The sequence below is a fragment of the Ambystoma mexicanum genome, chromosome 2p, assembly GCF_040938575.1.
Source record: "Ambystoma mexicanum isolate Mex_15411 chromosome 2p, UKY_AmexF1_1, whole genome shotgun sequence".
Lineage (NCBI taxonomy): Eukaryota > Metazoa > Chordata > Amphibia > Caudata > Ambystomatidae > Ambystoma > Ambystoma mexicanum.
This window is the reverse complement of record NC_090923.1, coordinates 1,378,425,343-1,378,440,228: the sequence shown is the minus strand read 5'-3', so window position 1 is coordinate 1,378,440,228 and position 14,886 is coordinate 1,378,425,343. Positions and strand designations below refer to the sequence as shown.

Sequence of the window (14,886 nt, the reverse complement as noted above, 5' to 3'; positions counted from 1 at the left end):
GTAGTTCGATTGATTGGTTCACATGGAACTTAGAGATGAATTTAGGTGCAAACCTAGGATGTGTGCGCAGAACTACCTTATCTTTGTGGACTGCAACAAAGGGGTCTAGAACAGAATGAGCCTGTAGTTCGCTAACCCTTCTGATAGAAGTGATAGCCACTAGGAAGGCTGTCTTATAAGTCAGGTCTTTCAGACTTGCTTTATGCATAGGCTCAAAGGGAGCTCCCATAAACCTGGTCAAAACCACATTCAGATCCCATCCAGGGGCTGGGTGGGAAATGGGAGGATAAATCCTCTTAACCCCTTGCATAAAGGCTTTAATCACCGGTACTTTTGTTGTGATGTGGTGTAGGCTGACAGAGAAGCTAGATGAACCTTTAGGGAATTGAAGACTAACCCAGTGTCCAACAGGTGGGCTAGGTACAGCACAATGTTTGAGGGTGAGCAATCAATGGGATTGACGCCCTTGGAATTGCACCAGATGACACAACATTTCCATTTGCTGGCATAGCAATAACCTGTATTAGGTTTTCTCGCTTCCACCGAGTGTGTCCATGCACCTCTGAGGGAGTTGCAGGTGCCCAAACTCTATGATCTCAGGAGCCAAGCTGCTAAATTCAGAGTTTGTGGGCATGGGTGTAGGGTCTCCCCACTGTCCTGAGACAACATGTTATACGGGCAGGGTAGCTTGACTGGCGGAGAGAGGGACATTTCCATCAGGTGAGCGAACCAGGGTTGGCGGGCCCACATGGGGGCCACCAGTATCATGGTAACTGGTTCATGGTGCATCTTGTGCACTATCCTGTTGAGAAGGGGAGTCGGGGGAAAAGCGTAGACAAATCTCCCTGACCATGTTATCCAGAGACCGTTCCCCTTGGATCGGTTCTGGGGGTACCTGGAGGCATAGTCATGCATTGGGCGTTCTCCTGAGTAGCGAACAGGTCGATCTCTGGGAACCTCCATTCTGCGAAGACGTTGGACACAATGTCTTCTTGCAGTCGCCATTCGTATTCTTCGGGCAGAGGGAAATCTCTGCTGAGTACGTCTGCTAGAAGATTGAGTTCCCCTGGAACATGTTGGGACAAAAGAAACATCTTGTGTTTGAGAGCCCATATCCAAATGTTATGGGACAGTTTGGATAGCCCTGGACAGTGAGTGCCCCCGTTTGTTCAGGTAATACATAGCTGTAGTGCTGTCTGTTAGAATCAGCACTGTCTTCCCTTGCAATTGCACCTGAAAGGCTTTCAAAGCCTTGAACACCGCTAATAGCTCCAGTAGGTTTATATAGTTGGCCGCTATTTGAGGAGACCAAACTCTGTGCGCTGTCTGTTGAAGCAGATGAGCTCCCCATCCTGTGAGAGATTCGTCTGTCGTGAGAGTGGCTTCCACTGCAGGGGTGGTGAAGGTCTGAGTTTTTCTCTTGACCACCACTGCAGAAAGAGAACGAGGGCTGGCGAGACAACTACCAGATCTTCCCATTGTCCGCTGGCCTGACACCACTGGCTGTTGAGCCACTCTTGCATGGGACGCATGCGCAGCCACGGGTGGGGAACCAAGCATATGCATGACGCCATCATTCCTAGCAAGCGCATTGCTTTGCGTACCATCACCTCCCGACTGGCTACATATTGTGGAATCTGCAAAAGCATGTTCTGAACCCTCTCGCTGGAGGGGAAGACTAAACCGTCTTCCGTCTGAATTAGAGCTCCCAGAAATTGTTTTACTTGGCTGGGGACCAAACTGGATTTCTTTTCGTTGATCGAGAAACCCAGGCTGAAGAGATCTATTGTTTTTTGGGTGTTCGAAAAACAAGCGTCGAACGAGTCCCCCGTAATGAGCCGCCAAGGCAGGGGAATTTCAAATGTAATAACTGCCAGATTTGTCCCCACATGTATAATGCGAAAAAAGATTTCCTGCAACCGAACGGCAAAAAGACAAAAATCAAACAGTATATCAACTGTAACAGCCAATTTGTTACGTAGGCCATTGTATGTGCATGTAATAAGACATACATTGGCAGCACAATAAGAAAACTAAAAACCAGGATAGGAGAACATTTGAGAGCAATCAAAAATAAGGACATGAAATCTCCTTTAGCTTTTCACTTTCAAGAACAAAACTCGCACTCTGATCTGGTCAAAATCAAATGCCACGGTATAGAGAAACTTTCCCCACCGAAAAGAGGGGGCAACCTGGAAAGAATATTACGCAATTTTTGGATTTGGTCCATGGACACAATTTACACTGGTTTAAATGTTGACCAGGAGCTACACCATTTTCTTTGATATAAGTAATGTTTTTGTTGTTTCATATTGTCCACACTTTTACCATTTTATTTTGCCACAATGAATGGCTGTTGCATTATATTTCTCATTTTCTCTGATTTTTGCTATACACCAGTTCCTTATGCTTTACCGCTAACAGCCTTCCCTTTCAGTAATATTGATTCTGGCAGTTTCACAGAATGTTGCTTGACCATTTAAATGTAGGAGTATTATGATATAATTGGATTTGAGTTTTCATGAGGTAAAATACAATTTTGGAAGACCGCCTCTTTTTTGCCACTTCAAACACGAAACAGGGCTTTTTATATTTCTATCTTAACCTACATAAGGCATGATGTGTTTGCAATAAGATTCCCTTAACGGGTATTGGGTCCAACTGGTGAATTAAGCACGCCACAATGTATTATTATTTTTACCATCAGAATCATTTCTGTCCCCACTAACGAATTTTGAATTAAATATGAACTTTCATCCCCCCTTCAAACACTCTTTAGAAATATTTTTCGCATCACTCCCCGCATATGAGTTGAACATCCGATCACCCCATTCCAACATGGCGTCATTTACATGGTAACTCGTAAGTCCATCACTTGACACACGAGGTACGTACAGCTTTATTGATCATCCGGCCACAGAGAAACAAGCTCTTTGAACAATGAAACTTCCACATCGTCATCGCCAATCGCACCGCCTGCACGAACGCGCGAACCAAGTTCCTGTACAAACGGAATAAGGTAAGCCTCCCGCATCCATTCAGAAAGCTTCTTTTTGGGACCAAACATTGCCTACATTAAGGTTACAGAATGTCCGCAGGCGCGACCATACGGGACGCTCACAGATTTCTATCTTTTTCTTCCAGTGTCACTTCTACACCTATCTAGAAAACACATCGCCATAGTCTACCTCTGAAACAATTCTCTGCACACTCCACGCACGCTAAAACACGTAAGTCACAAGCACAAGTTTTACTAACATATGACCCAAACCTGCCATGTATATCTTAATGCAAACATCCAAAACCTATTCTCTATATTTTCTTCTTTTTTTTTTTCTCGTTTAGGCTATCAGTGTTTGCTATATACATTTAAACAAGAGAATCATCTGTTTTAGTTTGGAACAAACATATAGTAGCCACTATACCCCTTAGGAACCGCCATACCCAAGGCGAGGAAACACGTGCCAGGACTAGGCTGGATATAATGAATTTAAACTAACCAATTTAAGTTTACCTATGATGAATATGCAATGCAATGAATTGAATGGCTTTAATTCAATGAAATAGAACACTGCAACAATTGGATTAAATTAAGGCTAAGAAAATCACATCAATCTCTTTCGAAGTGTGCTCTTTATTTATTTAACAATATTTTTGGTGATTGCAATTTTTCATGTACAAGTGCGAGTCACATCAAGGTCTAGTGTGTTTTTTCTACTACAATGTCTATCCCTCTGCAGTCTGAGGGTAATAGATCTTCAACTCGCTGCTTCTCTCTCCCAAAAAATTGTCTTACATGGAGCAGCGCCGGAATCAGCCAAAGACTGTTTTCTTTTTTCTTTATTGGGCATGAGCATAGCTTGCTAATAGAGTAGTATTATTAGCAACCCGTATAGTGTATGCGGCTGCTGACGTGACACATTTGCCCAGGGCATACAGCCGCTTAGATTCCTCGTCCGGTGGTGATTCTCCCGTGGTGTCGGAAAGAGGCTATCGACTATTCTCGTAAGCGTCATCAGAATCGGGAGCCCAATCCGTCAACATTTTTTCCGCGGCTTGTCCCATAACCTTAGGCGGAACCGGGGTAAGGCCCACCGCCGCCGTAATTCTTCCGATGCTGCTTTCGATAGTAGCCGAATCGTCGAGAGACAAAGGCTCCAATGATTTATCGGCAGGTGTAATACCTTCCGCGGCACTAGAGGGCCTAGCGGTCGGTTTTCCGGGTAGAGGCCTAGCCGTAGTTTTCGGACCTACTGAGGCCTTAAAGACCGTCGAAGCGTCAGGCTCCCGCACTTCGACGCATATAGGTTTCAGAGTAGCGCCCGTAGTTTGTCTAGATTGCCCAGTCGCAACACGCTACTGCGGATGCGGGGAAGGCTTTGGATCTGAACGATCCGAGGGAACCGGCAAAACTTTCGCCGGCCCTGTTGGCGCTTTCGCCTTTTTTGACGAAGGCGTCGAAATTGGCGTAAGGGTTGTGTGCTTAGTGCGATGCACTTGTATGCCCGTGTCGCCAGGTGTTGTCCCTCTAGCAAGACCAGAGTCGAGTCTTAAAGGGTCGGGGACGGGCGTGGCGGACCTAGAACCGTCCGCCTCAAGGTCTATAACATCCAAAACGGAAATTTGGTCATCCGAAGTACCCCTGTCACTTTCAGCTGGCGTGGTGGTGGGGGAAAGGGCTCCACGAGTGACATAACGTACGCGGCCCACCGCTTTACACGGCGCTCCTCAAGGGTCTTAGACCGAAGGAGTTTGCACGCCGCACACCGCCTCTCGTCATGCAGTAGGGGGAGACAGGCATTACACGTCCTGTGTTCGTCCTTCCAAGGATATCTTACCCTACACTTAGGGCAGAATCTAAAAGGAGTCCTTTCCATAGCCAAAGGGAAGGATGACCAGACCAACAGGGAAAAGAGGGGAAAGGAGGAAAGACATACTAAACAATATGGCCACCCCGACCCCACTCTCCCTACTGTATAGGTCGGCCAGAGGGCCTGACCATGTGGAAAATCCGGTCGCTGGATCTCAGGCGCCGAAATCCACAGCCGTAGATGGTTCCCCCGTAGTCTTCGTCGAAGATGTTCTTGTTGGGCGAAGTAACTTAACAGGGAATTAACTGACAATTTGGTAAAGATAAACAATGTCTCTAGTAAGAGCTCCGCTATAGGGCGACCAGTTATCTAGGCAGAAAGAAACAATCTGAGAGACCTTGGCGCGTGAGGGATTTTGGGTACACTACACGTCATGATAGGATTAGTGTTACAGACATGCCTGTGCTGACGTCCCCTTTCGGTCCCCGAAAGACAAGATGCAATGCTCCACGGTTACCACTGGATGTCAGACCATATGCACAGCATGTGATTCTAAGCAGATTAACAAGCATCAGAATAAAGGTTTTCTTATTACTACCCAATTGAATGGTTGTGAATGTATCGACCTTGGAAGGTGGAGGGCTGAGTCAGTCCTCCCGTGATTGTAACTTGAGAGCTACATGCTGGCAACACATCTGTGGCAAACACATACCTCGCTGAGCTATCCTCCCAGTTGAACCTAGATATGAAAAATCATTCTGACAGTAATTCATTATGCACCCTCTTCTGGTTACAGATTTGTGATAGAAAGGGGCATGAGCTCTTTGGTATTCTCCTTCAGATCTAGCCCCCGACTTATTTCTGTTATACATCTCAGAAACTAAGACACTTTTGGTATTGACTGGTTTACACTTTATTCTTATGGAGGCATCACTAACTCTTTTCATCACATCTGTTGCCAATCTTAAAAAAGATGTCACGGTAGTCGAAAGGGTATGATAGGAGGCTGATCAATTTCAAACAGGGGGTCCCATTACAGACAAATCGATGCTGAAGTCTATATTTCGTGTTTAGCTGAAACTAAGTGAAGATTCCAGACCAAGCACAATATGGTAACGCATGGAAAGTATGTGAATTTATAGCCGATCCCTAGAGCAAAAAATGGGGTGAAATTTGTTTCTTGAAAATGTATCCCAAAGCATACAAAATAATTAAATTTGCGGGGGAATCTCTTGCCATACGGAACACTGGGCGAGTAAATGAACAACTGATATTGGTAGATGATGAAAAGATGTGGTACATTGATAACGATGACAGGAATATTGGTTACCTCAAAGATAACCATATCTACGGAATTAGGTGAAGTAATTGAATTCACTGCAGATAGGTAAAATTCAATATCTCAGTAGCATGTAGTGTATGTATGTTTCTTTTTCACAAAACAGCCCATTGTTAACCATTAAGCAAGAGCATTTTGTGATTGGGTTTAAAATGTCATGGTTTCATTAATTGATGTGGCCTATGGGGGTATTCATTACTGGTTCACCAATTTTATAAATTATCAGGAGCTTCAGCTTTTTGTATCTGCACTTTTGCTAGTTGCTCACAGTTGACCCTCTTCCTCATGGATCATTTCGGCAATAACAGCAAAATAATAATGCAATGAATAATAAAAATGGAAGTGTAGGGTGCGTCATTCAGGGTCTAATCTGAGAAACAGATACATTTACAAGCCTTTTAAATTTACCTGAATTAGGACATGTGCTCGTTTGTTCTACTTCTGCATCCTGTCGCACTGTCAGACTGGTCTCGAATTCCCATTCCTTTCCCAGATCTTTGGCAGAATTTCGAAATGGAATTCCTGTGGAACAACCAAATATTGCAAAATATTCACAACTTAATCATAATGAACTAAAAAATACCTTTTATCTAAACATCTTTTATGGGCAGATAACATTAGCATTTTGCACAGCTCTCCATTACCTTGGGACTTTAAAACTGACGGGAACTAATGAGGCATCATCAACGCAGGCCATTTATTTCCAGTCATGGATTACATGGTAGACGGTACGTAAAGGATATGAAAAAACAACTAACTATGCCGTCTGTTTCAAACAAGGACAAATATGTCCTTAGGTCACAGAGCTACTCATCCTGAGATGACCTAATTATGGTCACCTCGTGGTTAACAATTACAATCCTTAGAAAAACTTGAAAAATCAGTGGTAGCTGTAAGGAAAGCTGAAGGACAATTACTTTATTACTGACCATGAGCTGCACTGCAGGAAACAAATCTTTCATTACAAATACAATCTGAATCTACAGGGAATTAAGAGTTCAAAGAACATCTACAAGGTGTAAAAAGTTTGGCAAATTTGTTATACTTACTGACAGCCCTAGGATTCTGTAAAGTGAAAAGATGGATTAAAAGCTACCACCTTCCCTGCCTGCAGCTTTTCAGCGGGAACTAAGTATTACTTAGAAGGTTAATTCATTATAGCTAGGATGGCACTTTTTACTCAGACAGAAGGTCAACATTAGGTCTTTCTTACTAAATGTTATGACAGTAGCACCTGACCAGTTTACTTGTGCAACCGATGGTATTCAATAGCTACTGTGTCAGTGGGTCAATTGGAAGCACCACTGCTTTGGAGCTCTAGCAATTCTTAAACAAGCATTGAGACAACCAACATCTTTGGCTATTTGTTTTTCACAACACCTTTTAGAAGACTATTTTGTACAAATCATTACAATAATATTAACTACATGTTACTACTTGTCTTTACGTTTTCTATTGTGGCAAGTCAGAATCAGGAGACAACAGGTTGGCATTTTCAATAACCTGTCTTTTTCTATTGTGAACACCTCTCTCAGCGAAGGTGAATTCCGAGACAAATTGGATACAGGTCTGATATGACCGACATGAAAAACCTGGCTTGACCCAGAAGACCTAGCCAACTAAAGAGGCATCATGAGCATCCTGTTCATCTGAAAGCTTATTGAGGAAGTAGTTGCGACCCAACTACTTACCAGAAAGGACATGCTTGACTTCCTCTCTGTGGAGGACGATGTGCTGCAAATCAGTAACCAAGGGGACTCATGCCTCTTAGTTCAGTTCGACCTCTCGGCTTCCTTCTACAAAGTTGACCAGCTAACACTACTCTCCCTCCTCGCTTACAGGATGGGCTTCCCTGGACCCGTCCTGAAATGGTTCCTGCCCTACCTATCTGGCAGACATCAGGCCATACAGATAGGCTAATTCACGTCCAACCGAATCTCAGTCATGTGTGGGGTCCCCCAAGATTCCACCCTCTCCTCAATCATCTTCAATCTACATGTAACTCTTGGGAATTCTCCTAAATAACCCAACACATCCACCCATCAGTGTGCAGGCGACACTCAGATGTACCTTAAGGATAGTGGCCCAAAGCAGATTGCTTTCCTCTGTGAATACCTGGCTGCAATCCAAACATGTATGTCAAACACCTACCTCACACATAACTCCACCAAGACTGAATTTGCCCCTCACCAAACAACAAGTCGTGCAACAATGGCAGAAAAAAATGTGGCATGAAGGATTCCCTCCTCAGCTGTCAAATCTATGGATTCATGGCGGACAGTAGCATTTCCTTTAAAAAGCGCATAGCCAAAAAATGCATTGCTACAGATCTTCACACTGCTCAAACTCTAACCCCTCACCCCTGGATGTCTTTCAAACAGTGGTCCAAGCCCTCATGATTTCACACATCAATGGTGAAAACACTCTCCTTGCATTGCTTCCAGCTGTACTCCTGGCCCCCTCAAGCCAACCATGCCCTGGGCTACTTCATTACAGATGCCCGCAAATGCGACTGTATCTCTTCAATGCTGCACAAGCTTCACTGGCTTACCTTCCCCACCAAGATTGTTTTCAAAACTGCATGTATCACCAACAAAGGAGCCTCAAACTGAACATAAACATACTTGGTGGCTAAACTTCATACCTCTGGGGGCTCTCAGACCTCATGTTGCAAAACAATCAAAAAGGTTGGAGTCTAATCTAGCCCTTAATGAGAAGGCTCACAAGCATGCCCTGACCATTTGGAACTCAATCCTGGCAGAGACTCAAAATGCCCCCACCATCCTCCAGTTCCGCACAATACTAAAAACGTAGCTCTTTCAACAATACCTACCTATCGAACAAATATCCCTTTCTCCTACCACCAGCACTAGTGCAATGGTGTATAAAATGCCAAGCACAATGCTGGTACCCTCACGTTGTAAAGCAATCTGCTGCTCTTGAGCTAGGTGTGCTTCTAAAAGCAATAAAATTACATTAAAATAAGAACATTATCATCATAAGGAATACATTACTCACTGTAATCGTATTTCTGGTGCTTGTATCTGCTTGGATTCACATGCTATGCATAGGGCGACATCTAGTGGAAGCTGCAGAGTATTACAGTTGTTGTTTTCGAAACTCGAAAATGGACGTCGAAATAGGGTGTGCCAGTAATCCTATCCCTAGTGTGACGTTCCCTGTACCCATGAACCTCCACGGGTGTAGGTCCCTCAGATTGTATTTTTCTGACATGAGGTAGCATGAGGAGTAGAGTGAGTACAGAGTTCCCAAGCAGATAAATCTCATATAACATCTATGCACCTTCTCTCAGGGTGGGCGCATATGAATATAAGCAGATACAAGCACCAGAAATACGATTACGGTGAGTAATGTATTCCTTCTGATGCTTGTGTAATCTGCTTAGATCACATGCTATGCATAGATTAGCGAGCAGTGTTATGAGAAGGTGGTGGGTTGTGAGAAGGAGTAGCGGCAAATTGATGTCTTAGCACCGCTTGCCCCACCTGTGTATCTGTCTTTGTTACGCTCACCTGGTCTCTGCCGCGACGTTTGGGCATGGTTGCAGCCATCCTTGGAAATGAATTCCCCTTGTCAGGCTTCTTCCCCTGCTCCTGTGCTGTGGACCGCGCTGGTTGTTGGCACTGCCCCTGTTGATTGATGATGGCGAGCTCTCCGTCCTGCTTCTCACTGCAGGGGCGCGTTGAATGGACCGAGTTCCTTCACTGGCCCATGTGCGTGGCAGCCAACACCGGCTGTGGCTGAACCACTCCTAAAAGTAAATGTCTTTTGGCTTTTAAAATATTGTAGTGTTGATTCTTGATTATTGTCTGTATCCTTTTAATAATGCCTTTGCTCCGCTTTCTCCCAATAGGTGATATGCGGCCCACCGGTAGTTGCGGTGCAAGAAGCGAGGCCAAATGGGAAGAGAATGGAGTCTACGATGTTCCGACAGATGGTGAGTGTGGGTTTTAGGTCAAGCTTGGGGATTTGTTTAAGTGTGACCTTAAACGTAATGTCTTAGCGGTTTCTAACTGTGTCTTTGTCTTTTTCCCTTGCAGGCACCATCTGTCATGACGTCGGGCTGGAGCGCTGCTATCCGGAGGTCTGAAGATGGAAGATGAATGCCAGAGTCCACAATGATGCGTGCCGAAGGAAGCGGATTGCAAGGTAAGTGCTGCAGCTGGTAGCTGGAAACAAGGTACGATGCGCTCTGGCGAGTAGCTGAAGACAGATAAAATGCCCTCAAGCTGGTGGCTGGAAACAGGTAAGATGCGCTCTGGCGAGTAGCTGAAGACAGGTAAGATGCGCTGCAATAGCAGAATAACGCAAAGCGCGTGCTGGGAGGCGGAGCAGGCTTATGTAGCTTAGCTCTGGCCACGCCCATTAGTCTTGACTCATCGGCCCCATCCTGCCACTCCTAAAAGGATGCTTACACGTGCAGTCTGCCTCTCCCCTGCAGCCACGCCCGACCCAATGCACATGGGGGCCCCTGCAGGGGAAACCAAGTACCTGTACCAAATAAAATGTGCTAGTGCACATTTATTTATGAGCCTGGCGCCAAAGGCGTCAGGACTGAGTCCAGCGGGGCTTGCCATGTCGTATTGTCCCCAAGGGACAATAAAAGGTTGTGTTGCCCCTTGATCTCGTGCCTTGATGGTGCGGGGTCTGGGCCCATGGCAGCACTCCCACTCAAGGCCCCTCTCAACGGTGTTCTTTCTCCAGGTCCTGGCTTGGTGGGATTGTTGCGATGGAATTGGCTGATCAGTCGTGGAGCGTGGACAACTTCACTGGGTACCCATGTACGGCCTTGAGGTCCATAACCCTTCCAGTCTATAAGGTAGTACAATTTAGATTGCACTATTTTGGAATTCAGAATAGTTTTGACCTCATATTCCGGTTCTCCTTCTATAATGTAGAGCTCTGGTGGTGCTTCAATTCGAGTACCTGGTTTCATTGGTTGCAGGAGTGAAACATGGAATACTGGATGGATTTGCATATTGGATGGTAATACCAATTTCATGGCAGCTAGGTTTATCACGGCTTTGATGGAATAGGGCCCCAGATACCTGGGACGGAAGGCTCGTGGTCCTTTCAAGGGAATGTTTTTGGATGCTAACCAAACTTTGTCTCTGACCTGATAATGTGGGGCCTCCCTTCGGTGTCGGTCTGCAAACCTTTTCTGTTTTTCTTTAGCTTTGGTCAGATGTTCAGCCGCATCTTTAAGAATCCAAGTGATGGTCTTATGGAAGATTGTTACTGCCGGCATTTCCAATTCGTCAATGGAATCAAAAGTGGACGTTCAAGGATGTCGACCATGCCCCGTGTAGAATGGGGTCTGTCTGGTGCTAGTGTGGATGGAATTGTTGTAGGCGAATTCGGTCAGCCAAAAAATGTCTTTCCAGGATTCCTCAGTTTGTTGCAACATACACCTCAAATATTGCTCCAAGGTCTAGTTGGTCCATTCGGTTTGGCCATCGGTTTGAGGATGGTGACTAGTGGCTAACCGGAGATCAATATTGTCTATTTTGCAGCACCTCCTCCAGAGTGCTGAGACAAACTGAGTTCCACGATCTGATATTAGTACTGATGGGAATCCGTGTAGTTTGACAATCTGTTCCAAAAACACGGTGGCGAGGGCGGAAGCAGTGGGGAGTCCTTTTAATGGAATAAAATTAGCCATTTTGGAGAACAAATCTACGATAACTATGATAGTGTTATATCTTTTGCAGGGAGGAAGATCTGTGATAAAGTCCATTGACAACGTATGCCACGGTGCTGGTGGTACCATCAATAGATGCAGTAGTCCAGGTGGATTCAGCTTCTGAGATTTGTGTTGTACGGAGACACCACAGGTTGCAATAAATTGGGCAATATAAAGTTGGCCATCAATATCCCTTTTGAATTTTAGCTTGAGTTTTGGGAATCCCTGGATGTCCTTCCACTAGTGAATTGTGATAGTTAGCTATTATTAGGTTTTTGTCCTGAATGTACAACCTCCCTTAAAGATCATTTTCAGTGGTGTATTGGTCCCTTCTGGATAGCCACTCCTGTCGTGTTTCTTGGTTCATCTGAGATTGGAGGTCGATTTTCAAATCATCCAAACAGGTGGTTGCAGTCATTTTGTTCTGGATCCATTCTTCCGGAATGATGGCTAGAGGCTCAGACGTGATAAAAGCTTCTTGGTCCTCACTCAAGCGCAACAGAGCATCTGCTTTGCCATTGCGTACTCCGGGTCTGTAGGTCATGATAAAATCATATTCCGCAAAGAAGAGAGCCCAACGAAGTTGACGAGAGGATTGGGCCTTGGCGGTCTTCAAGTATTGCAGATTGCAGTGATCCGTGATGACAGTGACTGTATGTCTCACTCCCACAAGATAGTCTCTCCATGTTTTAAAGGCTCCCTTAATCGCTAGTAGTTCTTTGTCCGTGATCGCATAGTTCAACTCCGGTGCAGAAAACCTACGGGACCAGAACGCTATGGGATGTAATCGTCCAGTGTCGGGGTCTCTTTGTGATAATACCACCCCCATGGCTACATTGGAGGCATCTGTCTCGACCACGTATGCCAGATCTGGTCGAGGGTGTCAGAGAACTGGTGCTGTGGTGAAAACAAGTTTCAACTCCTGAAAGGCTTTCTCTGATTCTGGAGACCAAAGGAATTTCTTGTTTTTTCTCAGCAGGGAGTTAATTGGATGAACTATCTGTGAAAACCTAGATATAAACCGACGATAAAAGTTGGCGAATCCGAGCACACTTTGTCCTCCCTTTGTGGATGTCGGCAATGGCCACTGAAGGATAGCATCCACCTTGCGTGTGTCCATGTGTACGCCTCGTGGTGTGAGCATACAACCCAAGAATTCAACTTCTGTTAAGTGGAAGAAACACTTTTCTAACTTGGCAAACAGCCGATGCTGTCGAAGTTTTTCCAGTAGTGCTCTTACTGCTCGTACATGGCCGACGTGATCCTCCTTGGAAGCTGAATAACTGAGATTGTCATCTATGTAGACAAGTGCGCAAACTTCCAATAATTCTCGAAGCGCATCGTTCATAAAAAATTGGAATGCTGTTGGGGCATTACATAGCCCAAAAGGCATAACCTGGTATTCGAAAAGACCATACTTGGTACGGAATGCCGCCTTCCACTCATCCCCTTATTTAACTCTTACAAGGTGATAGGCTCCTCGTAGATCCAGTTTTGTGTAAATTTGGGCATTCTTTACCTGATCCAGAAGCTCCGGAATAAGTGGCAGTGGGTATCTGTTTTTTACCATGATCTGGTTAAGCGCTCTATAGTCAATACAGGTTCCTAAATCGCCCTCTTGTTTAGGTACGAAAAAGAGCGTCGAAGAGGCAGGGGACTTACACAGGCGGATAAAGCCGTTGGCTAGATACTGATCCAAGTAAGTTTTTAGATGTTGGTTTTCCTGCTGCGTTAGGGCATAAATTCGACTGCAAGGGATTTGGGGTCCGGGCACAGAGGTGCTGCATGTTGGTTCCAACAATCTCAGTTAACCGCAGAAGAAGTTGGAGGTAGGAGGACATGGTGAGATGTATAGGAGAGATGGAAAATGACACTAGCTGCACCTGCTGTGAGATTTTAGGGCTTCTTTGGGACTTATGTGAATTGTTGTTAAATCGTCACCGGCTTGGCTTAAAGTGGAAAGGAAAGCAAACCTTTCCCTATGTACTTACCAGTGTGAGAGTCATCCAGGGGATGGGGAAGCTGTGCTAGCCTCTGAGAGACAAGAGTTCCATGTGATAATGTCCCCACAAAAATGTCGCCATGCAAGAATGGCGCCACTTTTTTGCGGTGACATTATCATTAGGAACATGCACGCACCCACGCAGCCCCTGACTTATTTTTTAACCCCGCTCCCATTTACTCCATATATTGTCCCCATATATAATGTCGCCTATGCTGTTTCCCAATGTATTTATGTATGGCAACATTATATACAGGGACAATATTAGCTGTTACTGAGACTAGATGGCATTGGAACAACTGCAACTTTCCAGAGAGACTGTTGAAACGTGAGAAGAAGCAGGAACGTTGAACCCTTGTTGTTTTCCTTCTAACCTTACTTTTACATTGTGCCCTGAATGTATCCTAAAAACCAACCTTTCGTCTGTAGCCTCTTTACATGTCCAATTTCGGCCCCTGACTGATGATCTCAGATGTGGGAAGCATGTAAGATTGGTCAGAGGACTTCCCACGATTTTCCTTACCATTTCTGAAAATTCTCTGGTCCTCAAAGCGTGTGGCGCTTCCTAGGGGTACCCGAGGTCTGCTGCTTTTGACCTCTACAGCAGTGAAGATGTGGACATACTGGCAAGAGAAAAGTCCTTGGCCTTTACTGATCGTAAACTACAACTGCATGAAGGGACTTATGATAGAATTGAACCCTGGTGATGACTGGCAGTGAAATACGGAGACATTTGGGTGGAGATGTAGTAGGTGCCGACTAGAGAGGCCTATTAAAGGTTCTGCTTTAAAACCACAGGGATAAGAGTTTTGTGATTCAGGGAAAGGATCGAATAGCTCAGATACACAGTAAAGTTTATCTTCCAGTCCAGCTGGAGAACATTTCTAAGCTTCCTTTAGTGATAGAGGCAGAAGGGGTTTTGAGTCCTCATCACTGTCTGGGAGGTCCTTCCAAACGGATGTACTGAAAACATCAACCGCCACCCACATTCAGAATACAGATAGCTTACCAGCGAACCATGAGTTGGCTG

At 45.1% G+C, this 14,886-nt stretch overlaps 1 protein-coding gene across 5 annotated transcripts in view; it reads right to left on the bottom strand.

The window, feature by feature from the left end:
• Window positions 1-14,886, bottom strand: part of LOC138567511 (uncharacterized) — a 530,120-nt gene that overhangs the window by 285,413 nt on the left and 229,821 nt on the right. For all 5 annotated transcript variants that reach the window (XM_069645777.1, XM_069645778.1, XM_069645779.1 and 2 more), the window contains exon 5: window positions 6,559-6,672. In XM_069645777.1, coding sequence (XP_069501878.1) covers window positions 6,559-6,672 — 114 coding nt within the window. The remainder of the gene's footprint in view (window positions 1-6,558; window positions 6,673-14,886) is intronic.